At 39.9% G+C, this 24,806-nt stretch overlaps 1 protein-coding gene across 11 annotated transcripts in view; it reads left to right on the top strand.

Moving 5' to 3' along the window:
* ARVCF (ARVCF delta catenin family member) overlaps positions 1-24,806 on the top strand; it is a 247,023-nt gene that overhangs the window by 78,549 nt on the left and 143,668 nt on the right. For 8 of the 11 annotated variants that reach the window (XM_033075443.2, XM_033075445.2, XM_033075442.1 and 5 more), the window contains 3 exons: positions 5,608-5,674; positions 13,626-13,727; positions 18,110-18,355. In XM_033075443.2, the coding sequence (XP_032931334.1) occupies positions 18,140-18,355 (216 nt within the window). In that variant the 5' untranslated portion in view covers positions 5,608-5,674; positions 13,626-13,727; positions 18,110-18,139. The remainder of the gene's footprint in view (positions 1-5,607; positions 5,675-13,625; positions 13,728-18,109; positions 18,356-24,806) is intronic. The other 3 variants (XM_033075448.2, XM_033075453.2, XM_033075454.2) reach the window with 3 other exon arrangements.

A 24,806-nucleotide genomic window follows, 5' to 3' on the forward strand; every position in this document is an offset into this window, starting at 1 on the left:
TACCCTATAATTTTAGTCACAAAATATTGTCAGTTAAGCTTTCACGCAGGCTGATTTTCTTCTTCCGTTTGGGCACAGAAAGAACTGGACATTTTTCAAGTACATATTTTTGGTAAGAAATTTCCTAGCCTGACAAAATATCTGGTAGCTACTTCTGTTCCAAGTTGAACCCTTGCCAGTGTAATTGCCAGGGCAGAAGCTGCTGGCCACGGGCAGTCAGTGCAGCATCATGAACACGCCAGAACACTGTCAGAGCAGCACAGAACATGTGATGGTGCTGCTGGTTATTGTCATCCCAGTGAAACTGGGACATGACTCTGCTTGTTACAGCAGCTAATCTCTGCTCTATGACTGCTGAGAATATTGATTGAAAATTGCAACTTTCCTTTTTGAATTAAAATTGTGAACAAGATTCTTCTAAAAATTCCAGCTTGCTTTGGTAAATCTGCTCTCTTAACCTTATGGCTACAGGGCTGCATCTGGCTTTGCTTGAGAGAGGAATTTCTACCCTGGAGAATATAAACATCTGCAACCAGTTTCCCACAGTTGAGAACTTTATTGGTATTAATGTATTATTAATAAAACTAGGATTAATTTTTTTATCCTTCTTTTTCCAAGATTACATTTCATTATAGAATTTTGGAAGATCACCTTTACCTCCTATTTAAATGAATAAATTTATCCTCTTTCTGTAATACATAAAAGGTGACTTTGGTTGCCCCATGAATACTATCAAGTTCAATTTAGATACCCTTAGTATACTAGAAAACAAAATTAAATAATTCATCATCTAAATTAAATGAAACACCATATTAGCATGTAATATCACAAAATTCCTTTCAAAATTTTCATAAAAAGTGATCAACTGCTGCATTTTAATTTAATTGGGTGTGATGAATTCTTATGCATATTAGGCTGTAAAATTTTAAATTACATTTTTTAATAAAAGGTGTTCAGTTGTAGTTTTATTGCTATGTAAGTTCTTGAAACAGTGCTGTTGGTAGAGTCTCACTTATTACATATATGTCTGTGCCAGAGTGGTACTAGACCATGTATACCTTGTTTTTCCATTCCTAGATGTCTGTTTGTAATGAGCATTATTAGGAACATAGTACTAGCAGCTGTCAGCAGGCTCTTGATAAGAAGATTATTATGTGTTAACTTTAAAGAGTTAGGAATGTATAATTCAAGACTACTTGGTGGATTTTGCAGATGTCCCAGTTGTACACAGTCGCTAATCGGAATGACATGATGGAAAACAAGTCTTGGAAATACTGTCATTTAGGTTTGTTGCAATCAAGAAACTGCTGTTTGAGTGCAACTTCTCTGTTTGATGTTCAGGAGGAAATCTTAGTCCTGTATTAAAGACACTAAACTGTCTGGGCTTCTTATAAATATTAATTTACCAAATGCGCAGAAGTCTGTGACATTTCCTTCAGAAGAAAGGATTAGCTTTAATTTTGCTTGTATCATAGCACAGCAGAGTGAATCACTGTACATTGGCTTTTGTAGTTCTGTGTTTCATACATTTTCTTTTAATATGTCATGTCTTTATCAACACAGTAACACAGTAGAGGAAATAGGTGCACCTGGTTTGGCAGAGTTAGTTCAGTCGTTGTTTCTTTAATAAATGATTTACTTCACTGGTAGCATGTAATGACTTGAGTGACATTTTATAGGCTGTTGTACATTTTCAGTCCTGACATTTTAAAAAGCCACAGTTCTTATCTGTGACATGTCTGTGTACTGATGCATGGGCTCTTTACTACTTTTGTAATATTTATACAAAATTTATTGGCAGTAACTGCTATTACCCAGTGCATCCCTTCTGAAAGGTCTGTGTATCTCTCTGTGTTGACTGAGCTGTTCAGAGGGGGTTTAGAACTTTCTGGGCATTTTGCCACTGCTTCTGTCCGAACTTTGTCTGCATTTGTATCAGCTGCTTTAGTTAGTGGTTGCTCGCTTGATGTTAACATGCTGATTTACACTATAATTAAGAATGAGTGGGAGTTTCTAAGGGAACTCAGAGCTCCTAAGTAACACAAAAATAATGCTGTTTTAAATAAATTTCTAGAGATAATTGAGTATAAATATTAAAATATCAAACAGCTTGAAGTCCATCTCTTTTGATGTAAAGCTTTGTAATGAGTGTGCGGGGTGGCTGCTGTTCATTATGTTTGTATCACATCTTTAAGAGGAGAAGCCTCACTTCCCATGACTGTTTCATATGTTTTGATGCAAGTTTTGACAGAGCATATACCCACACATTGAGTTGTGTAATGTAGCTACCTCATGTTTGCCATCTGATACCTTACATAAAAGCAGAACTGTTCTGTCAGTCAGAATACTCTAATTTCTTTGTGAAATAAAATAGCAGTTTAGCAAATGAAGATGTAAGGTGAAGGAAGAAAATTCTTTCTTTTCACCTCCTTGTCTCTTGGTTGAGTAAATCGCAGTGGATACAAAATGCACTTTGGAGAGCTCTATTCAGCTCTGCCCAAACTTCGGGTGATTTATCTGTGACAGAGCTCTTGCCAAGGAAAACATACAATTGGAGGCTATCAGCTTCTTGCAATCAATAAAAACAAAACATGGACAGACAAATTAATCTGGGACTAAGTGAACTCTTCTCCGCTGGTCTCTTTTCCATTGGGGTTGCTGTTGGCAAGTGAAGTTGTGCTGACTGCAATCCACTGCTGTAAGAGACAAACATTCATTCCTTGAGGCTGCTCTGGAGCCATGAGTCTGCAGGTAATTTCTCTGCTACCAAATAAATTACATCATCCAAATTCCTTATTAGTTATTTTAATGCCAGAAATGCCGGAGAGGAGGTCGTTTCAGTGACAGAAAGAGCCGAAGATAAAGGCTTTCCATTCATACCCTGGGCAAGATCTTGCAGTGCTTGCTTGTAGTATTATTGCAGATTATTGAAAAGCAGCTTGCTTGTCCATCCACAGTCTCGTTTATTTTGGACTACACTTCTTGCTTGCCTCACACTTGGCAGTGTTAATGTCACCAATTTCTGTGCAGAGGGATCTGCTCTGTGCCCCGAATGTGTTCCAGCCATGGTTTGTGTCACACTGGCTCCGTGTCACTGACACTCAGGCTGGCACAGCGTGAGCCAAGGGCCAGGGAATCCAGTGGAGTTGCCCAGACTGTACCTGGCTGAAGGCTGCTCCTCACCCTGACTGAAAGCAGATGTTTCCAAGAGCTTGGGTAAATGCTCAGAAGCCACAGGCCAGGCATAGCTGATGGTACAAAGTAAGACATTAGGAAAAAGGAATGGTAGAACAGGTTGCTACTGTACTTGCCATCATACTGCTTGTGAAAAAAAATGCATCTGTTGGCAGTGCACACATTTGCAATGGTACAGAATCAAAATTTGTCCCTAAGTAGTCCAATAAGCTGCTCACATTCTCACCATGTTAGAAAAACTCTAATAACTAATTATGTTCACTGGAGTAGGACAAGAATGAAGTGTGGTGGGGATGCAATTGTGGAACTCGCTGACTGGCAAGAAATGCTTTGCTGATAGATGCTTTACTTTCCCAGACATTTTTGCAGTGTCAGTGCCTTGATGTTCTGTTAAGTTCTTTGTTCTGAAAATATTTATCTTAATTAGTTACTATAGCTAGAGACTAATTGTCTCATTTCTTTTTTTTTAGTCATTTGTTGGTGAGCAAACATAAAACTGTTCAGTCTTTAACAGTGCTACTGGGGTAATTAGTTACAAGTGAGAGATAACAAGCAATTTGACAAGGCATTACAGGTTTTTCTCCACCTTTCCCATTTGAGAGCTGTAAGATACTTGATTAAAGTCAGCAGTAAAAGTATATCACTGGAATGAAGCAGCATTTTTGTAATGAAACACAGGTGTCTTATTAAATGTAATGCTGTCCAAGCTGGTGGGTTTTCCCCCCTCTCCCTGCACCACCGGTTGTGCTATCAAATGGGCAGCAGCCAAGGGCTGACAAGGGGACTTTGCAGGATAGCCATGAGCCTCAGCAAGTTCCAGGCTTCCCAGGATTTGGGGCTGGAGCTCTGGGCTGGCATCAGCCGATACAAACCAGCACTCGGTTCCTGCTGGCAGTGGCACTGCGCCCATGTGAACCTGGCATTGTCTGATCCAGGTGTTTGCCACAGCCCACACAGCACTTCAGGGGCTGTCACTGGTTTGACAAATACCCTGCTCAAGGAGGAAAATGAAACACCTAGATCTGTGTTAAAAAGACGAGGAGGTTTTTTTTTGTAATCAACGCTAAATTTCAGGCTGTACAAGTGTGTTATCACTAGAAGACCACCACTAATGCTGATATTTTATATACATATTTTTGACATCTTGTCAAGTAGGCAAATGCCCTTTATTCATGTACATGAATGCTGTAGTGGGTCTGGGTCTTACCCAGGACATCCCAAGCCTTACGCAGTTTGTCTTCTTGGCTCTCAATGAACTGAAAAAATACAGGTGAAAAAGGAGGAAAAAAAAACTACAAGGGAAGTATGTTTCCCAATGGTTTTTGTCTGTTTCAGGTGACACTAAATGTAAAACGTTATTTATTTCTGGGTTAATAAAATAAATAAAGTTAGCTTACTTAGAGGAAATTAGTCATATTCTTATGAGACAAAAGCTAAAAGCAATTAAGCTTCAAAGAAGCTCTCTTCTTACATCAGAGATCTAGAATTATCTTTTAGCACCTCTGTGGTTACAGTGAGTCTGCAGGATTTAAGTGCTTTTCCTTACTTACCACTCAGATGTTTATTTGGCTGCTTTGTGCCATCCAGGCAAAGGAGGAGCAGTGAGGAAGGGTGAAGTGATGGAGCCATGTGTTAGTGGAAGGGCAGTGGCATGGTAAAATTTACCTGAGTGAAACCCAGCAAGGGTGGTCTGCAGGAATCAACTGCTTGAAATGTTCTTGCTCTCAGCAAGAGAGTAGGAGAGTGGGAAGCCAAGACAAAGGATCCTGCTGGTTAACTGTGGGAAATTGCTCGGGTAAGAAATGCTGTAACGGGAATGCTGCGTGAAGCTCTAACAAAAAATGAGATTTAGAAAAACAGTGAGTTCTTTCTGGTGAATTTGCTGCCCTAATTTCTCTTATTTCCTGCTGTTAGAAGAAAAAATGTCAGACAGGATGAGGTGTATCTGTGGAACCACAGTTGACATTTTTAGAACCACTAGATGGCATTTAGACCCGGATGACTGAAAACGCTCTGGTGTGTGCTTATAGGGGAAATACTTTGTGCTTTTAAATCTAGGAATTAATGGGGAATTGAGTATATATTTGGTTAAATTTTAAGTTTAGGAGCGTGTGATTTATACATATATGAATGGCACTGGGACAGAAATCAGGAGGATCTTTTAATGGAGTTTACTTTCAATACTCCAGTTCTGTGGGATTTTCTTGGAATTTCAGGTGATGGTGGAATAGATGCCAGAGCTCATGCTTTTTTGTAAACCAGCATGACTCAGAAAGGGGAACCAAGGAGAGATACAAATGAAAGACTTCCACAATATTATGTAAATGTATCAGTTATTCAAAAATAATCCCCTCTTCCTACTTCCTCCAGATGGAAGAAAAATATTTGTTATTTTCTTTGTTTCTCTTACAGAGTTATTATCAAACCAAGGGAGAATTTCCATCTTAAAAGCCACTACAAGAAAGAAAGATTATAAAAGGTACTGTGTTTCTGCAGCTGAGTCTCTTGAGTGTCTTGTTACTCTTTCATTATGTGTGTTCTTAAATCCTTAAGAAATACTGTCCTTTCATTAAATTGTCTTTACACCTCAGAAATTCCTTTGTTTGCATGCTATTGAAGGCAAACTAAAATTGTTTAACATAGTGGTAGAATGGTTGAAGAGCAGAAATAAGGGAATACCCCTATGATATCTCTTAAAACTGGAGCTAGGACAGGACCCTCTGCTGCTGCTCCTTGTACCCAGAGCAGAGGCAGTGGCAGGGATAAAACACAAGTGCAGCTGAGGAAAACAGGGATGACAGTTTTCTCTTTTGTGCCTTTTCTGATCCATCTCTCCCTTTTCCTATTACCATGGAAATACTAATTTAGCTTCATTCTACCCCTGACAGAGCAGGGGATGTCTCTCAGCTGTGGGACTTCTTACAGGCAGTAAGGGTCAGACTCTGAGGATGTCTTTTCCTCTCTCCATGCCCTCCCTGCCAGCTATATCTTGGCCTTTCTGGAATCAAAAGCCAGTCCTCTGGTCACTTGGAGGATAACTATAAGCATTTTCAGCTGCTCTGAATTCACCTCAGTACTTTGGTGTGTCTGTTTTAAATCTGGGTGCTTGAAAGTGAATAATGGGATTAAATATTAAAGTACTCTTGTTTATTTTCCTGAAATATTGCTCCCTTCTGTGTACTGCTTTCTTTTTCTCAGTGTAGGTGGATTGTAGTTTTAGCCAAGTATTCCTCGAAAATAATCCTCTGAATAACACATATCATGTTACTGATTTTTAATTTTTTTTTTCCCATTTTCATTTGATTGCTTTTAGATTAAACATATTTCCTTATATGTATGTCAAACCAAAAATTTTTATTGAAAATAAATAACCCATTTAAAGTTTCAAAGCTGTTTGTAGGAAAGATTCTCAGCAGAGTTTACATTGTATTTACTGCCTGAATTGTTTGGGACTTACCTCTGTTACTTTCATAGTTTTAATGAAATGAGTTAGAAGTGTTTATTGTAGCTGAAATGTGTTCCTATTTATACAGTGCAGGATTTTAATTTTAATATAATGGAGGGAATTTGCTTTAAACATTTGAAGTGTTTAGAAAGTTAAAGCAAAATTGTTATTTTTCCCACTCAGCAGCTATCAGCAGGATGGTTATTAAAAAGGGATGTTTGAAGAGAATGTTATTTCTTGGAGCAAATCATCAGTGATTAGGAAGAAATATTTCTTGTTTCCAAATAATTGTAATTAGGCACTAGTGATAAGTTTGTTTCTGGAAATAGGAAATATTCTTGATGGGAGATATAAACTACAAAAAGCATTAAGATCTAGTTAAAGATAAAAATGTATGATAGGCTTGGAGGGGGTGAGATCAGAGTCTAACTGTCTGGAAGAAAATGACTTCTCCAAAACGTAATTGTACTGACGCCCTAAATCCAATATTTTTCCCAATTCCTGCTGATTTTCAGGTCAGGGCCAGGCCCAGCACAGACGATGCAATGTAAATGTGGCAGTTAAATGGAGGTTTATGAGCAGGTCAGATTCAGAACAGGTTTTCCATGCAGGGAAGGAGGGGTGTGGGGAGGGGGGATCCCTGGAGGTGGGGTGTGTGTTGGTGTGGTGCCAGCCTGTGCCAGGCTCTCAGCACCTGCACAGCAGCCTGGACATTTGGTGCTCTGCTCCAAATGCTGACATTTTGATAGAGCCACAAACCACTGAATAAAAAGTTCTTGTAATAAAGATATAAATCTTAGTCTTGAAAATTGATACTGGCAGTTCTGCTCAGTGCAAGGCTGTAACACTTGGCAGTGTAAGCACAGCATCACGTTTCTGTTGCGTGCAAGGGAAGATCTGAACGACTAAAGAACGCTTGAGTGTGGACTAATCAATGGGGTTACTATGGCATCTTGATGTGAACCAGGCATGTCCTGAATATTGCTCTCTGAGGGCTGCTTTGGCTGTCAGTTTAACCCCACAGAAGCCAAGGTGCTTTGCTAATAGAGTAGGAAATGCTTCTCAGGGATAAGGATTTCTGCCTTGAAAATTCAACCGCACCTTGCAGCTGGAAACAGGGAAGTTGAACTGGCAGTTCTTGTGGCAATGCTTCTGACCCTCAGCCAGGCAGCACCTCTGGAGCAGCACCTTTTTGCAGTGTGTAACAATGACTGTTCTGTTGAGAGATGTTACATGCTAAAATCCATCATATGGAACGATGACTTTCTCCAAGACTTTCATTAAAGTGTGTCTGTTTTTCCTCTCTTTATGTTTATGCATGAACTGAATGATTATTCAAGACAGCAGATGAGTTAAATACTTTTATTTTGCTCAGAAATTATTTATTAGTTCTCAAATGCATGTTTGCCTTGTAATACTAAAGAGTTGTGGTGTTGATCAGCACAAAGTTGGATTGCTTCCTAAACTTACAAGGGTAAAATGAACTTGGATTGCATTTTAAATTTAGAGATGCTGAAACAGTGAAGGGTGTGCTGTGCACATGCCATTGCAGAAAGCAGATCAATAGTTTTGGTCTAAACAGAGTAGATTCACTTACTGCCTCAGGCTTCCAAATGTAACTTGGTGAAAAAAAATGCTGGATTTAGAATGACACAGATGTTACTGGAGAGAATTAAAGCTAGTGGGCCTTAATTCTGTTTCTTCTGTCTTTGTATTGCTTTGATCTCTTCATTGATACTGTTCCTGGTTTAAAGTAATGTAAGGTGGAAATCTGATTGTTTTTCATGAAAGAGGTTGAAATATGGGTGACTAATGCAGTAAGATTGGTTGGTAAGCAGCTAATGAAATTATTTTGATTTAGTAGCTTCAACAATTAAACACAGACATTGACATTATGTTCTTTCCTGTTTATACTGATGTTTTCAGTTCCCTGGTGGAGCAATGGAGCAGCCACACAGTCCACTAGATGTGGCTGTGAGAGGTAAACAAGACCCATGTTCTGAAAAACAGCTGAAGGGTTTTGGTTTTGTTTTTTTCCTGAAGGCAGGTGAAAACAGGAAAGAGGCTTGTTCTGAACACTTCAGACATGTGAATTCTATTCCTAGCAATGCCAGTTTATTTATTGGTGTAAAATGCTATGGGAGATATATTTTATTCAGATGGGTTAAAAATGTGTTTCTATTTGATGCACTTATTTGCATTAATCTTAAAAGTAGTAATTGGAAATGCCCTCACAAACCCTGAGAATTGAAGCCCTAGAATTAAAAAGCATTTATTATTACCCAGGAATGTAGCTGTGCAGTTTTATTGGCCTTCCTTCTACTGTAATCTATGGATCTCATTTAGCTGCATGCAGCCCTGTTCTTCTGAAACATAAAAGGAAGGAAATCTCTCAATAGCCTGAAATCAAATTATCTCTCTGTGTTAATCTACATGTAAAACATCCAAGCCCACTTCTTTAAAGGAAAATAGTTTTACTGATAAGCAGAGCTAGACTGTGTTCTTTGGATACTAGAATTAAGTGGATTTTTTTTCTGTCTGCAGAGTTCTATTTATAGCATCAATTAACTCCTCATGGTTAGGATAAGTCATTTGACACATCTGTTGCTGATCTTAAACACTCACTGTTCTGTGGGGTCACAGTTGGATTTTTTCCTCTCAAAATGTGTAGTGAAAGGACAATTTTCTACCGAATGGCTCTCAGTTTGAATATGCTGCCTGAACATGCTGCCTGATACTTTCTGGGGGCATTTGGAATGGGTGGAGCTGCTGGGCTGCCTGGCTGCTGAGCTGACCTCAGCTTTGCTGCTTGCCATTTTGTTATTTATCTGCGTGATGATTGCACAATAGTATCTTTTATAAAAGACTTATTATGAGCTTCTGCAGGATTTTCCAGCCTTGCTGTGATATTTCAGCTACTGTGTTTCACCCATGACAAACTGGCCTGGCTCTGGGAGCTGCTGCCGCCCCAGTGACTCTTGTTCCTGTGTTTTGTGGAGATTTAATGCTCAGAAATACTGGGTTGTTCTCAGCTGTAGTTCCCCACACAGAGCCACTTTCAATCACATTCCTGGCAGTAGCCTATCTCTTAAAATGGAAGCCCTTTTGCCAAAACTCTAAACACCTAAGAGACAAGAAACATGAGGCTTCTTGTATATTGATAAGGGCAATCTTGCAAGTGTTCTGTGGAAATAACTGCATGAGGTTATAACAGTGTGTTTACGTGTTTGGCTTATTTGCAGCCAGATTGGATTGTATTTTAATGAATCCATGCTTTAAAATACATGGGAAGGAAGGACAGACTGGAGTTATGAACTGTGCTGCTTTTGATCTGTATCTTTTCCTCTTTCTCATTGAAATAGCCCTGTTCTGAGAATAGATGTATTGATTTTGGGTGGCTCTGCTTGCAAGGGAGGCTCTACAGTAAGGAAGTAATTTCTGTTGCAAATGTTGCAGCCTCTGTGGTTCTTTGGAGGCCTGATGCTATTTAACAGTCATACAGGCTGTTGGAGGGATTTTCCTTTGCTGCTTGGAAGACATTATTCACATGGTTGTGGTGGGATTGTCTATTGTCTGTGTCTGCTCAGAGTCATCAGTGGCTGAAGGGTCTTGGTGTGGGTTAGGATCAGATTGGGGTCAGAGGAAGTGGGGGACATGGAGCTGCTGCTGAAGGCAGCTGTGAGAGTGCTTGGAAGCCTGGATATCCACAACTCAGAAAGGGACCACAAAGTGCAATCCATTTTTAAGCAGAGCTCCTTATTGATTTCAGTGGGGGAGACCTTTGAAAAATCGATGGCACGCAGCAGCTTTAGTATGCAAGGACATGTGTTCTGGGGTGTTAAAGTGATCGCCCTATGAACTAATCAAGCTGGTAGCAATCATGTCTGGCAAGTTCCAAGGCAGAAGAAAAGTGTCAGAGGCTTGAGATGCAGCAAATTTACTATTCATATTCCGAAAGCGATTGCAAAGTAGGATCTTGTTCGTTCTAGCTTTGACTTTCAAGTTGCATTTTATTTCTATAGAAAAACAAAAACTATAAAGGGAAATAGAAAAAGTTTTTGACAGTATGTAAACATGACACTGATTATTATAAGGTACAGTGTTAAACAAAGAGAATTTCTGATATAATAAAAATATTCTGATTTTTTTGCATGAGAAACCATCTCTGCCTTGTTCAGACTTTTGGTATTTGCAAGGTTTTTATAAAAACTATTCCACCTAGACACTGATTTGGAAATATTTGGGGAGTGTTTGTTTACACAGAGAATTTACAGTGCACAGTGTGAATTTATAGACTATCACATACTCCATTAAACCTTAGTGTGGACACTTAGTAGGTGTGAAGTAATATGCTGCCATTTTGCTGTGTTGTTTTATGCTTAATTAACACAAACACTGATCTCTGAAGGAAGTGTGGCATAATGAGTGCTATGATGGAGGAGTTCAGTTTGTTCAGTGTGACAAGTCCTTAGGTCCCAGTGAGCAAGAGCTCTGCTTCAGAAAGGTGCTCTTTGCTCTTCTGGTCTATAAATGACAAATTTTAGGAAGAAATTGATTTTTTTTGCATTGGGTAAAAGTAACCATAGGCTAAAGCATTTACTTTCAAAATTGCCCTTGTAAAAATATTTCAGTTTGAATTTTAGAGCATTAAACTGAATTATTTATGCTATTATATATTTGCAGTTGTGAGAAAGATGTTCTGTATTTCCATAATTTAGTTTCCTTTCCATTTGGAAGAAGAATATAGCAGTTTAAATTTACCTTACTGGGAAAAGAGAGCTACAGCATAATTAAAGCTATGTCAACACACTGTATCAGCAAGCCCTGAAAACACTGCATGAAATTTTGGAAGGAAAACATGAAAAACTCTAGTAGCAAAGTGCTGAAGTGAGGAATCCGTATCAAAGGGAAGCTGTAGTAAGAAGACCAGTGTCATTTAAACATGCAGTGATTAATTTATAGAGATTGAATTGGATATAAGAAAATTCTGCTTTTTTTTTTGCTGAGAACTGTATCTTCTCTGAGGTACTGCAATATTATTTCAGTGCTTTTAACTAAAAGGTTAATTAAATTATTTCTTTTTTAATGGGCTGGGAGCTATTGTGGTAAGATTGGAGAGGCTGTGGTGCTGTGGATCAGAGTGAGTTAAGTGTTGGAACTGTATTGTTTTATAAGCATATGTTTGGATGCTTTTGTTGATGTTGCTTAACTCAGTTCATAGTATGATATTCTGCAAATTTATTTGCAGAATTTATTTATTTATTTATTTATACAGAATTATTCCTGCTGGATGACCACATGAAATTTCCCACTAATGTAAAGGTTCAAATATTGCACATTGACAATTTTTTCTGCAGTGATGGAAGTGGTGAACTGCATCATTCATTGCAATGTCCTTAAGATGCAAAGTTCCTTCTCAAGGAGTTCTCCTGTTACCAATGCCTCTGCCCTCCTTCATTCCCTAGTTTAAACCTTGTTTCACAGGCTGCCTCTGTCCAAAGGAACACAAAAACCCTGACCAACTTTTTTGTTGTTTCTTTTGACACCAGCACAGTGTGTCTGTCTGTGCCTACCAGAGAACTATATTGAAACAGCTTTCTTTGTGAATTCCTCATTGCTATTCATTGCTGGAGGTTGTCACGTAAGGGTCAAATTAGAACTCAGTCAACCACAGCAGCAAGAGGACCCAGGCTCAAGATAGATTTCAGCATAAGGTCTGAGAAACAGTTTACTTGGAATGTGATACATGTATTTATATATATATATATATGTATACACACACATATATATATCCAAAGTGTTACTATTTTATCTCTAGAAGCTCAGTTATGTTTACTCTCTCTGGTCATTTACTTGAGAATTAGTCTTTCTCTCACTCTGCCTCCTGACTTTCATCTCTGGGCATATCTATGCACAGTTTTGTTACAGCTATATAAGTTTTGAGAATTTACTTATGTTAGTTTAAGAAAAAATGAGATTTCTGGCATGATGGTTTTATGCCCTTTGAGGTTGGATCCATGCAAAGAAAGGATCATATTTCTGGTAATTTGGCTGAAACATAAGAAATCCTGTTTATGCTGGCTTCGGGAAGGCAGACAGTACCTGGTCAAGCATAAAATCTGCCAGGGCAACATTCCTCTCTGAAAATGTTCTAAAACATTTGAACCAGCAGTGTGAGTTTGTACTGGCTCTGCATTTTGTGCCATGTGGTTGCAGCATTTTGATGTGGTGGTAGCTTAAGACTGGCAGCGCTGCCTCACAGAACCATGCCTTCACCAGATGGATTCTGTTTTGTACACTCTCCAGCAAAAACAGGGACTAAATTGGCAGCTGCTAACCAGAGAAGTTCCAGTGATAAATGTTTTAAGACAAAATAAATCAGGGATTTACTGACCTGCACAGATGACCTGATATCCCAGAAGCTTCTTTTGCTGTGGTTTCATACAGGATCAGATAGGTACACACACAGACAAGGAGAACAAGCTATTGTGCTGTGTGCATCTTTTAGAAATGAATGTCCCCCCTCTAACAGGGATCTCTGAAATGATCTTGAGCTGTTTGGGGCTTGTACATCTGACAGAGGCCTGAAACTGTGTGCCTAAATAACAGCTCTCATTTCTGAGAGCATTGTGTTAGGTTTCTGTGTTTTAAATTGCCTGGTGACAATATCCAGCTTTGCAAAATTCTGTCATCCTACTTCCAGTTTACAGTTTTCCCTGATTTGGAACATTAACAGTAAATCTCACAGGAACATGCAAGCATTGATCACTGATAACAAATTAGATTAATCAGGGCGGAATTTTTTTCCTTAGGAGTCTCAGGATTGGCTTCTCTGAATATTATTTCTTTTGCTACAAGTTAGGAGGAAAACAGTGTAATAAATAATTTCTACAACATAGTGAGAAGAACCTGGGAACTGACTATGTATAGAAGAGGCTATAATATCTTATTCACTAACTCTGTCTCTCTTTCTTCTCTCTTGTAGCTGATTCTTCTTGAGGCTGCTTTCCTGCTTTGTCTGTCCTGTTCTAGTCTTAGTGGGTGATGTCCCAGCAGCTCTAACCCACAGACTTCAGTACCTCACTAGGTGTGTATGGCTCTGTTTTCTCTGCATGCTTTCTGGTGTCGCATGGGGACTACAGTCATGTTACGCTGCTCATCTCTCGCGGCACTTGCTGAGAATGTCATTAGCATGTGTTATGCTTCAGTTCCATAGATTGTTTAAGCCCCATTTTTGCTTTTATTCTGCTGGCTTTTCTTCCCTGGAGAAGCACAAAGCTGCTGTTTCCATGCACACTCACAGGCCTTCGTGTTTGCTCCTGCAGCTGCTGAGCAGCTCTATGAACGAGCTTCTCCATGCTCATAGAAACATCTCTTGCCAGCAGACAGACAAAATTGGGCTGGTCTGGGGTGGAACAGTAGTGGGGCAGCTGAGTTCAGCATCCAGACTCTTGGATGAGAGAAATCCCTGAGAGCCTCCTCCTGTGCAGCTGAGAGCAGGCTCTGCCTGTTCAGTCGCTGGACACGGAGCTCTCCAAACGCAGCTCGCTCACACCCAGCTCCTTAGGAACGCACAACACTTGGAACTGCAGGGGATCTGAGCTTCTCCATGACTGTTAGAATTTAGGTGCTCAAATCTCACAGGACTTGACCCCTCTTAATCTGAAGGGCTCTTTAAAGGCTCTTGACTATCAGCTATATCCTGTAATAGCAAAATTAGCATGCAGAGTTGACTCACATTTTTGTGGAGCACCAAGTGACCCTTGGAGTCTTGGCAGTGTTTCCAAGAGCCTCAGACTCGGGTGTGAGCTGGGGTATTAGCAATGAGCAGGACCCCTGTTTGGGCCCTTGGCACTGGAGTGGTTTCCATCCTTGGTGAGCACTCAGGCTGTATTGACTCAGAAGGGCCTTTGGATGCATTAGTTGAGCAGTCAGAATAAACACCTCCTCTTACTTTGCTCTAACTCTAGTGCAACACTAATGGATTTAGAGTCACGTAGGCAGGAGAGAAAGATTTGCTGCTGTCAGCGAAGCCTTTGATACTCTGTAGGTAACTGTTTGCTGTGTTTAGAAGTGCAGCCTAAGGAATAATTTTTACCTGGCTGCCCTGGGTCTAATATTTTCATTTATTGATACCCTTTTCAATGCACTTTAATTTACTTATGAATGGTAGTGAATTGCAAGTGGCAACCTGAGTAACTGACTCATGAGTCAGTACTTTTATTTTTCTCCTCCAGTCTAGACTGCTGATAATGTAAATTGTTGAAACCCTGGGTAAATAATTAGGGGTGCAATCAACAGCAAGCAAGTATTTATCTGCTAATAAAACATTTGAAATGCAGAAGTCTGTCTTTGTCCAACAATTCTTAAAAGGCAGTTATTGGTCCTACTGCTGTTTCTGCATAGCAATTAGGATTTTTATGGTCACTAATTGTACATCTCAAAATTTATGCAGTTTATTTTCTGCCTGTGTTTTTCTTTGCAAAGAGAAAAGAAGCATAGTATTTATGAACTTAACACTATACTTATTATACTTATTATACATAAGTTATAATGAGGTTAACACTATACTTTCTGCAGGGAGATCTCTCTAAAGATTTGTACCATTTATAGAACCTAAATTTTCTAGGTTTTCTCATGTGTGGCATCAAGGGCTTATATCTCATTAAGGATTTTCTGAACGGGATCTTTGTCACATTCTCAAATTGTGACTTGAAAGTTATATACCAGCTCAGTCATCAACTTGATTTTATTATTGAAGCTGTAAAGTCCCTAAAGAGGGACTTCTTGATTTTTCTTGCACTGTTACTAATGCTTTTCCTTAGAACAGAAACTTGCATTATATGTGTTCTACAAGAAACCTGTTTGTTTTAAATTTAGTTACTGTGGATAACATCTTGTCGTGTTTTCTACATCTCTGCTTGATTCACCTTCTGAAATTAGTCCACAGACATACCCCCTCCTGTGGGACCCCCAAAAGATGACTTTTGTGTCATATCATGATTGCATGTGAGAGCAGTTTTAGCTGCAGACAGTTCCTGAAAGCTGGGCCCCTGTGGGGAGGGACTGAGACCTGAATTCCTGCTCTGCAGCACCTCAAAGGAGCCTGTCTCTATTTGCTAATCCCTGACTGATCCAGGTTCATCTTGGGCCTGGAATATCCCCTCATGAGGTGTGTTGGGTCTATGGCAGCCAGGCTGTTGATCTGCTCTAGCATGAGGGTGGTGATGATCAGTAACCCTGAGGTTGTCTTTAGGAATGTATGGTTAGAAATGCCACCCCCACCTCCTTCCAAAATCTGACTTGTGCCTGGGTCTTTGCAGTCCCCACTTTTTTCACACTCCAAGGAGTCTGTGAGCATTGCCTGCACTCCTGGGAGTACAGACAACAAACAGAGCTGTCTCCATCTGTGCAAAAGCAGGGGAGCACAAAAGCAGAAACATGGAACTTGGCTGCACGTAAGCCAGCTGAGGTCCAGAAAGTCTGGCTGTGTTCATGTCTAGCTGTGCCAGGGCTAAATTATGCTGAGATGGAGCAGGTGAATCTTCCTGGGACTTCCCATGAACCATATTATCCTTTCAGAGGGTTGTGATTGTCCTTTGCAGAAACCAGTGTACTCTCTGAAGGTTTTATAGACTTTTAATAATCTATTGGAAGGTCTCGGAAGTTGTCAGCTTTGTCTGTATTTGACTAGTCTGTGATATCAGGAGAACCCTTTGGTGGTTTTTGGTTTTCTTTCAGAATTTCAATAGAAGTTAAATCAATGCATAAATGAGAAAAGTCACTTCTGCCTACTGGTCTGCAAACATGAAAGGGCCAAGTCATGGTTATAAGTAAACATTATGAGATTAATACATGATAATCCTTACACTGTTCCCAACATGATTTTATATTACTCTGATTCCTTCCAACAGCAACTGTCTAAGGGTGAGCAATGAACACAGAGCTACTGGCAGGATTTTCCCCATGAAATCAGGGTGTATATCATTGGATTTGGGTCTGTCACTTCTGCCCCAGTGTCTTTTTGGCCCATTGGGTGATTTCAACCATATATGACAAAAAAGGGAGACCTTGGCCTTAGCTAGGAGTTCCCAACAAACTGTGTAAAAACATGGAGCTTAATCACTACTAATACTCCTCTTTGGGAGCGTAACAGTATTATCACCACATTATTATGAGCTACCAAAGAATCTGCACAGAAGAGAGACCTGATAAATGTAACAGTCATGGAAAATGGATCAGTCAGGAGTGTACATCATCTAAAGGCACTGAAAAATGAATTGCAAAGCATCAGGAAGCAGGGAACTATCTGTGCTCGTGGAAATCCTCATTGATAGATGGAAAACAAAGAATCTTTGGCAGCAAATCAAGGGACAATTTCTCGGGACTTTACTCTGAGCACAGAACATGAACAGTTCTTGAATTACAGGAGCCTGAGACAGTTCTGCCTCTGGTTGTCTCAGAGATGCTTTAAGTAGTTATGTAGTGAAGGGGTTACTTGTTTATCAGAGGATTCTGTTGAGGCCATATTTGATGTTTCTATTATATTGTTGATTTCATACTCGTAGTAAAATGTTTTAAATGCTGTTTGGTCACAGATCTGTGGAATCACTGGGGAGTTTTACTGCATGCACCATACAGGTGGAGATTGGGTTTTAAATGGGCTGTTTCATAACCCTGCTAGAGAAGACATAAGGCAGAAGTTCTAACCCACCTGGTTGGTTTCTGAGTTCCTTTTTCTGCATTGAAAGACAAGCAGTCCTGTGTGTTTTCCATGGAAGATGTTTGCTTTTTCATTTGCATTATTAGCAAACGGCTGCATGAAGGACTGTTCATTGACTGAAATCATGCATTTCAACTGCAATTGCACACTCTGCATTTAAAAATGTTTCCATGTTACAGTGTGCTGCTGTCATTTAAAAGTGAGAACTATTTTCAGCTACTGTCTGTTAAGCTGGGGGTGGGGGGGTGGAAGAAATGGACATAACTGTTTTCTTCTGCCATGAAATTCCTGTCCTTAAAAATGCTAAACTTCTCACTTATACTGTTAAAGACAAAAATTGCAGGTGTCTGTGGTGAGAATGTTCCTCATTCCCTCTAAAGCCATATCTTTTATTATTTTTTTTTTAAAGTACATTTTTGTTTGCACAGTGAAATTAGCTCTGCAAGAGGGATGAAAACCCTTGTCAGAGCAGTTTTAGCAAAAAGATCAAAGGAATTAAATACAAATTCTCTCAAAGGTGAGCAATTTTTTTTCCTTTTTGAACAGGGAAGTCTTAGATTAATTACTTTTAATTTAAAATCAGATCAATGAATGGAAAGATGGATGCTTTTCAAAGAGCAGTGCAGTTTGCTTCTTAGAGTGATCAGTATTTTAGCAAGGTGACTAACAATGTGCATTTTTATCTTTAACCTCTGACCCGTGCCCTCCCCACCCTTTACCTAACCCTTTCCATTTGCCCTGGTCAGTTAACAGGCAGGAAGCATTTGACAGCAGTCATGGATGACTATGATATCAGGTCTGCTGCCAGCATTTTAGCATCTGTTAAAGAGCAAGAAGCTCGTTTCGAGCGGCTGACCCGCGCACTTGAGGAAGAGCGGCGCAATGTCTCCTTGCAACTCGAGCGTGCCAATCAGCCCGCAGACCGAATGAGCATTTGCAACATTGGCAATGGTCAGCCCCTGGCAACGGCCTGGCAGCAGCTCGTACTGCAGGTAACAGCCTGCTCCTTTCACTGTCACTAGAGCCCACCCCTGGCACAGTGTCCCATTCCAGAAAGTCAGTGCATCGTGTCTTGTCAGCATTTCATTGTTGCCTGCCTTGTGTTCGGATAGCCCAGAGGTGGGGTGCAGTGTGTGTGCCTCATCGAGTCAGCTGCCAGCTCGGCCTTCAGAGCCTTGCCTTGGAACTTGCTCTTCCTCTTAGCTCATGGGACACTTTTAAAAGCATGTGCATACTTGAGTAAAAACCCTAAGGAGGGATCTTACACCCTCCTCTAATCTATGCACTTGCTGTAAGTCTGGTGATGTGCTGGTGATTGTAAAAGAAGGCTGAATCATAATCTCCATAGCAAACAAAATTTCCATTAGAAATAGCTGGACTTTGAATAGAGGGAGCAGCATGAAAAGCAGGGATTTCCCTCCTGCAAAGCCTTATTGTTTGCGTAGGGAGGACTTCATAATTTGTTTCTCATGTGCAGTGAATTGATAGACTATTTTAATGATGCAAACTGGCTTTGTGAGTAGCTTTAGATTCCCAAATATTGTTTTGCTTGATACACATTCTTTAACTGTTTAAATGTGCAATGACAAACTACTTATGTCTCCAAATTACTTCAGCTCTCAAACCCCTCTGACACACAAGGTAAGTCATGCAGAAGCAATTGTACCATTTGTGAAGGTTTGTTTCCTAAGAAAACATTGTTCAATTCAGAAGGAAACGCTGGGCTATGGGAATTCTAAAAGTTGTTACCCAGTTACACCAGACTGTTTCACAATTATACTTGCATTGAGTTGTACTGAGGCAGACTTTACTTATATTATGTTAACACTGCTTTTCTAGTAACAGCTGCCATGTTTTTGTACATGTAGATGCTCAAATTTGGGATTCCATGTGAAAGGAGCAGCCTGCACTGGCTAGGCTAAAAGTCTGACATGTCTGGTAGGAGCTGTAGGTGGTTATCCTCTGATGAGCTGGGAGAGGGGAGATGTGCTTATGGATTTTTTATAGGAAAAGGACGAGTTCACCTTCATTTTTTCTGAATGACTTTGTGCAAAGTGCCTGATTAATAGCTTCAGAATGAAATTCCTTATCCACAAAACTGATGAAGCATGAGTTTTCTGCACTATAATGGCTTAAGGTCTAACCACTTGCAAGAAAACTTAATAAAAGAGTTTTAAGTTACTGGGGTCTACGTGATTCTTGTGGAGAAGCAGCCCCTGTAAGTGACCCCAGACTGAATCTGTGTGTGCTCAGTCCACTGCCACTGGGTGAGGGGAGCTTTAATTCATTGATAATTAGCTCTGAGGTTTTTAGAGTACCTTGTATATGAAATAAAATGGTTAAATTGCTAAATATGCACAATTAAGAATCAATGTGAGGTTAGTTGTGTGAATTTTCATAAAATATACCAAGGGCCAAATTCCTCCCTGACTTACTAGAATTAAGTAGTGTTTAACTGAAGGATGAAAGCTGCACATTCAGTCTTATGCAGGATATATAATCTTTTCATCTCTAGTGTTCTGTGTTACATTTCATTGTGCAGAGTACACAAAGCAGAAGGCTCTCTGTGCTCTGCTGGCAGTGGGGATTGCTCACACCCTGTAGTGAAATCACCTCTCTGAGGCTGTTTCAGTGAGCACTGGTGAGTGCTGCAGATCACCTCATTCAATGTTTGTTAGAAGGAATATTGCAAAGTAACTCAGGTAGCAGCTTTTCCATTTGGAACTTGTGTGGTGATTATACATAATCTAGTTGTTCTGGAGTAGAATTTGAACAAAAGAAATGAGGGTCAGCTCCATTTTATCAGAGTGACAAATGATTTTTAATGATCTTCACAATTAGGCACCAGTTTTCCATGTTATTTGTTTGTCACAGTGGAATCTGCCAAAGGGATTTGTTAGGGAAGTGTATAGTCAGGGCTTTGTAAATAGAGTCTCTCTCACTACTTTTTTAAAAATACACAATCCCACACTTACTCCCTTCTTAGAATAGAAAATTAGGCCTTTTTTTCCCCGCTTTTCATTTTAGACAAAGAAAAGTACTATATATGTGGGCGATGTGCCAGGAGTGTACCAGTTTTCTGAAGTCCTCAAAAGACAAAACCAAGGTGTTATGAAAATATTGATTCTAATTAATGAATTCTGGAACTCTTATTTAATTTTTTTAAAATAACAGCTTTAAACTAGTTCCATAACAATAACTCCTTGTCTTAGACACCCCAGTTAGCCACTTGCTGGTGAGTTCTGCCTGTTCAGTGTGAATTTCAAATACATGCGAATGGAACATATGAAATCTGGTGCACTTGCTGACTTTTTCTGGGAGTGTCTATGCCACTGTGACATTAAAGAGAAAGATCAGATGTGCACATGAGGTCAGGGATGTGCTGTAATTGCCAAAATGTGTGTGCACATGCGTCTTGATTTTGCATTAAGTGTGGATGTTTTTTTTCTAAAAATTACCTCAAACATGTTTTAATGGGAGAGGTTGATTACTTGAACAATCTAAGCAAATCATTAATGGTTTGTTCAAATATTAGTTAGAACTAGCTGAGATTATTCTTTAAGAGAAAACTTTCTCAGAGGAGGGTTTCTGGGAAACACTGCCCTCACAATGAGGGATCCTAACTGTTGAAATGTCTCCTATTAACATTAGTGAGAGTCTTTTATTCAGGTAGTAGCCAAGGCATTGGTGTTTTCCTAGCCCACTGCAGAAGGCAGTGCCTGCCAAAGCTCCAGGCTCTGCAGAGGTTTGTACCCATCTCTGTTCCTGCAGGAGGCTGTGAGCAGCTCCTGCCTAGGGACAGTCAGCGTTACCCCTCACAGGCCCTGGTGAATGGGGACAAAAATGCTTTTTGTGCTTAATGCTCTTGAATGATGGGTAAATGTAACTTCTGCTCTGTGCAGCTTCCCCAGGCTGGAGCTGCAATTAGAGTTTGCTGCTGAGTGTGCAGCCGGTGACATGAATTAGGGTGTTTCAGCTCGAGAACTTTGGGAAGATATGCAGCTTTATACATGTGTTACTGCAGATTCTGAAGTGGTCAGATAAAGTGCTCTTTCAGACTAAGAACCCTCTGGACAAAAATCATCAGTTACACAGTGAAAACCTTGGCATTAGTCTGGAAAACGCAACATTTAATGAAACTTTGGTCACAGATCTTTTATCAAGGTAATAAAATCTCCTAAAAGTCAATGCAGATTTTAATGATGTTATTGACTATCTGGCCTTGAGTGGTGGGAGTCACATGGCTGGTCCTTTCTGTTGGGTTTTGGAGGTGAAACTCTGGACAGGAGAGTGGTCTGTCAATGTGTATTTGTGTTTGCTTCTCTGACTTTTGAGGTAAATCATGTGCATTGGTTATTACGGTATTTCAGGCCGTGGGAGTTTGGCCACTCTTTGCCTTTTGATCAGTTTTCAGGGCAGGCACAGTCCAGTAAATCACTGGTGAGTAGCACCCATCATGTGTCTTCTACATGTTCAAATATCAAGTTAATAATGTTTTTTACAAGCCTGAGAAATCTCACTGCTCTTCATGTATGAAGCATTTAGTTTAATGTACCTGGTTTTATGTAACTTCTTTCACAGTAAGATCTGAGGTTGAGCAGGAGGAGGGAGATACAGATGTGCCTGTGTGGGGTATGGCTGTGACAGGCTGACACTGAGATGCAGTATTACCACCACAGAACACAACTTATTACTAATAAAGAATATTCTTTTATATATATATATACATACACTTTTATTAAAACATTAGACATGTGATACTTACTAAACACAAGGCTGTATCCTGACTTGGTTTAAACTGGCATGGCTCCATTTCAGAGAAGCTCTGTCAAATCTGATCATCTGGGGAGCTGAACAAGGTTTGCATTCAAAGATTATTTCCCATCAGTATGTGGTGACAACTTCCATTCCTGTTAATGTTGCATAACCAAAATAAAGTACAGCATTCAATAAACCCCTGTTGCCAGCAAAAGCACTGTAACAATGCTTTGACTTCAGAGATTCTGTAGTGCCCTATAGGGATTTGAGAGGGCTTTCTGTCAGAAAAAGGTATTATCCCCCTTCTTGCAGGTAGGAAAGCTGTGGGAATTGCCAAATCTCACATGGTACAAATAACAGAAATCAGCCTCTACATGCTGGTGCAGGGTTTTACTTATCAGAAGTATTGACTGGGTTGATCTGAGAAGTCTTCATGCTCACAAAAACATCCAATAATAAAAAATTTATTACATTTGACTGTTACTGTGATTCTTTTAGGTTCTCAGTGGTGGGTTTGAAAAGGTGTTTCTTATATTAAAAAATCAGTCAAGTTAATAAAATTAGTTTTTTTTCTTCACTTTGGGAATATGATTATAGCTGTTCAAGGAAAATTAGCTTATGGAAAAAAGCTGCAGAATGTTTTCATAGTTATGATTTGGATCATTTATATATTAGCTTGTGTTCCAGAGAAATGACACCTGCTTGAAAACAAAAAACCACATTTGACTTTTTTTTATTTTTTAGGCAGGTGTTTTTAAGCCATAATTAAGTACCAATATTCTTCAGTATTCATGTTAATCTGAGGTACCTGTGACTTCTGCCAAAAGTGACATTTAGTGAATTAAGGCTTATTTTCAAATAAAAAGTGAACTCTGAAGCACACCAGAACACATGGTGAGAATTTAAAAAAAAATACAAGAAGATTAGCTCAAATTGCTTTTCTAAGAAAATACCATCAAGTTAACCTTTCTGAGTCAGCCTGGGCAACAATAGTGCTTCTGTCTGTATTTCATTACTTTTATTTAAGATTCTCTGCTCCACACTGATGTAGTGCAGACTGCTAGAATATAGAGAATGTTTCCAGTGCTTTGATAGTAAGAACATGGGTGCATTAATACTGTATATAATGGGTGCTTTAATACTGTGTATATGTTTAAACATACCCAGAGAAGAAGCAAGAATGGGTTCTGAGCTTCACTGAATTTTCACCTTGCTGTTTTTTCTTCTGCATCTCATGCAGAATGCAGTTCCATCTTTGAGGGTGAAGTTTCATGTAATTAGTTTGAGTTTGTAGTGCCTCTTGGCTTCCTGTGTTACATAACATATTTGTGCTCATATTAAGGGACTGACAGCATGGAAAATTCCTTTTTTTTTGCCTCACAGGTAAGGTCAGGTACAGACAACAATGCTGCTGGTTCATGACAGCTCCCTGGTGTTACAGCACTATTTCCTGCTACATTGCCAAATACCTGAAAAAAACTCGTTGGTAGTTAACCCATGGATGTTCTCCTTCGGCCAGTATTGATAGGGAGCAAGATGTTGAAAGAACTTTCAGGGATAATCATTATTCTTTTATAAACCCAGTAGAACCCATAGAAATGAACGTTCTGCTTGTGGAGTACAGCATGGTTTGGGGTCAGTCACCTCCTGCCTGATCTGTGGCTGCTGCCCCTGCCCAGCTCCCCTTGCTCTGTAGTTTGGCTCCTGTTCCTTTGGCCTGCAGGTTCCTGGGAGCCACAGGGACACTCGCTCTGCCCTCAGCCTGACCCTGCAAATTCAGTGTGAGTAGAGTTACTGAGCTTCTAGGAGTGACCTGGGTCAGGTTGCAGCTTCTGCATATGTGCAACTATTCAAAGGTTCTGGGGGGAAGGAGGAGGGAGATTTGGGAATATGATTCCCATGGGAGAATGAGTTCTTAGATCAGAATTCAGTGTGAGCTGAGAGATACTTGCAGTACCTGGGGATCCCAGCAGTTAGGAGCTGCACCAGGAGCCATTACTCAGCTACTTTTCAGGGAGATGTGTTCCCATCCCTGGCTTCTCCTGTGTTGGACATGATAATAATTGCATTTGGCTTGGAGGTTAGAGCTTCGGGCATCCTTTTTATGTGTGTTGTCCCATCTCTGTGAAAGCATCAGCTCCTGGTTTAGAGCGAGAGCCAGGACCTTTGGCTGATAGCTGAGCAAGAGTGGAAGCTGAAGCAGGAGCTGGTGTTCCTCAGGCCCAAAGCTCTGCAGCAGGCTTAGGGCAGAGCAGGAGCTCTCCTGGAATTACTGCAGGTGTCAGGTAGAGACTTCACAAAGTCACAGTGTGGAATGTGGCACCACCGAGGACCTCCTGCTGTTTGCTTTTCTGCTGGGATGGCCCAAATTCCAAAGGAAATCCTAGAACTGCTTCATGTATTGCAGGAGGAATTCCACAGCAGAAGACAAAAAAAGAAAACAAAAAAAGAAAGAAAAAAAATTGTGCAGCAGGCGTCATGGTATATATCATATGAGAGGTTCTGAAAATGGACTCAAGTAGTATTCCACCAAGAATTTAATTGTTCTTCTATTTCTTGAATAGTATCACCCTTTTGATTATTCTGCAGTCTTAATTTAAGGCTTTAGATGGTGAAAATACAGATACAAGTTAATGGGAATAATAGTATCAATTTCAGCAACAACTAAGAAGCTTTGACCAGCTG

This window comes from Catharus ustulatus, chromosome 18 (genome assembly GCF_009819885.2).
Source record: "Catharus ustulatus isolate bCatUst1 chromosome 18, bCatUst1.pri.v2, whole genome shotgun sequence".
Classification (NCBI taxonomy): Eukaryota; Metazoa; Chordata; class Aves; order Passeriformes; family Turdidae; genus Catharus; species Catharus ustulatus.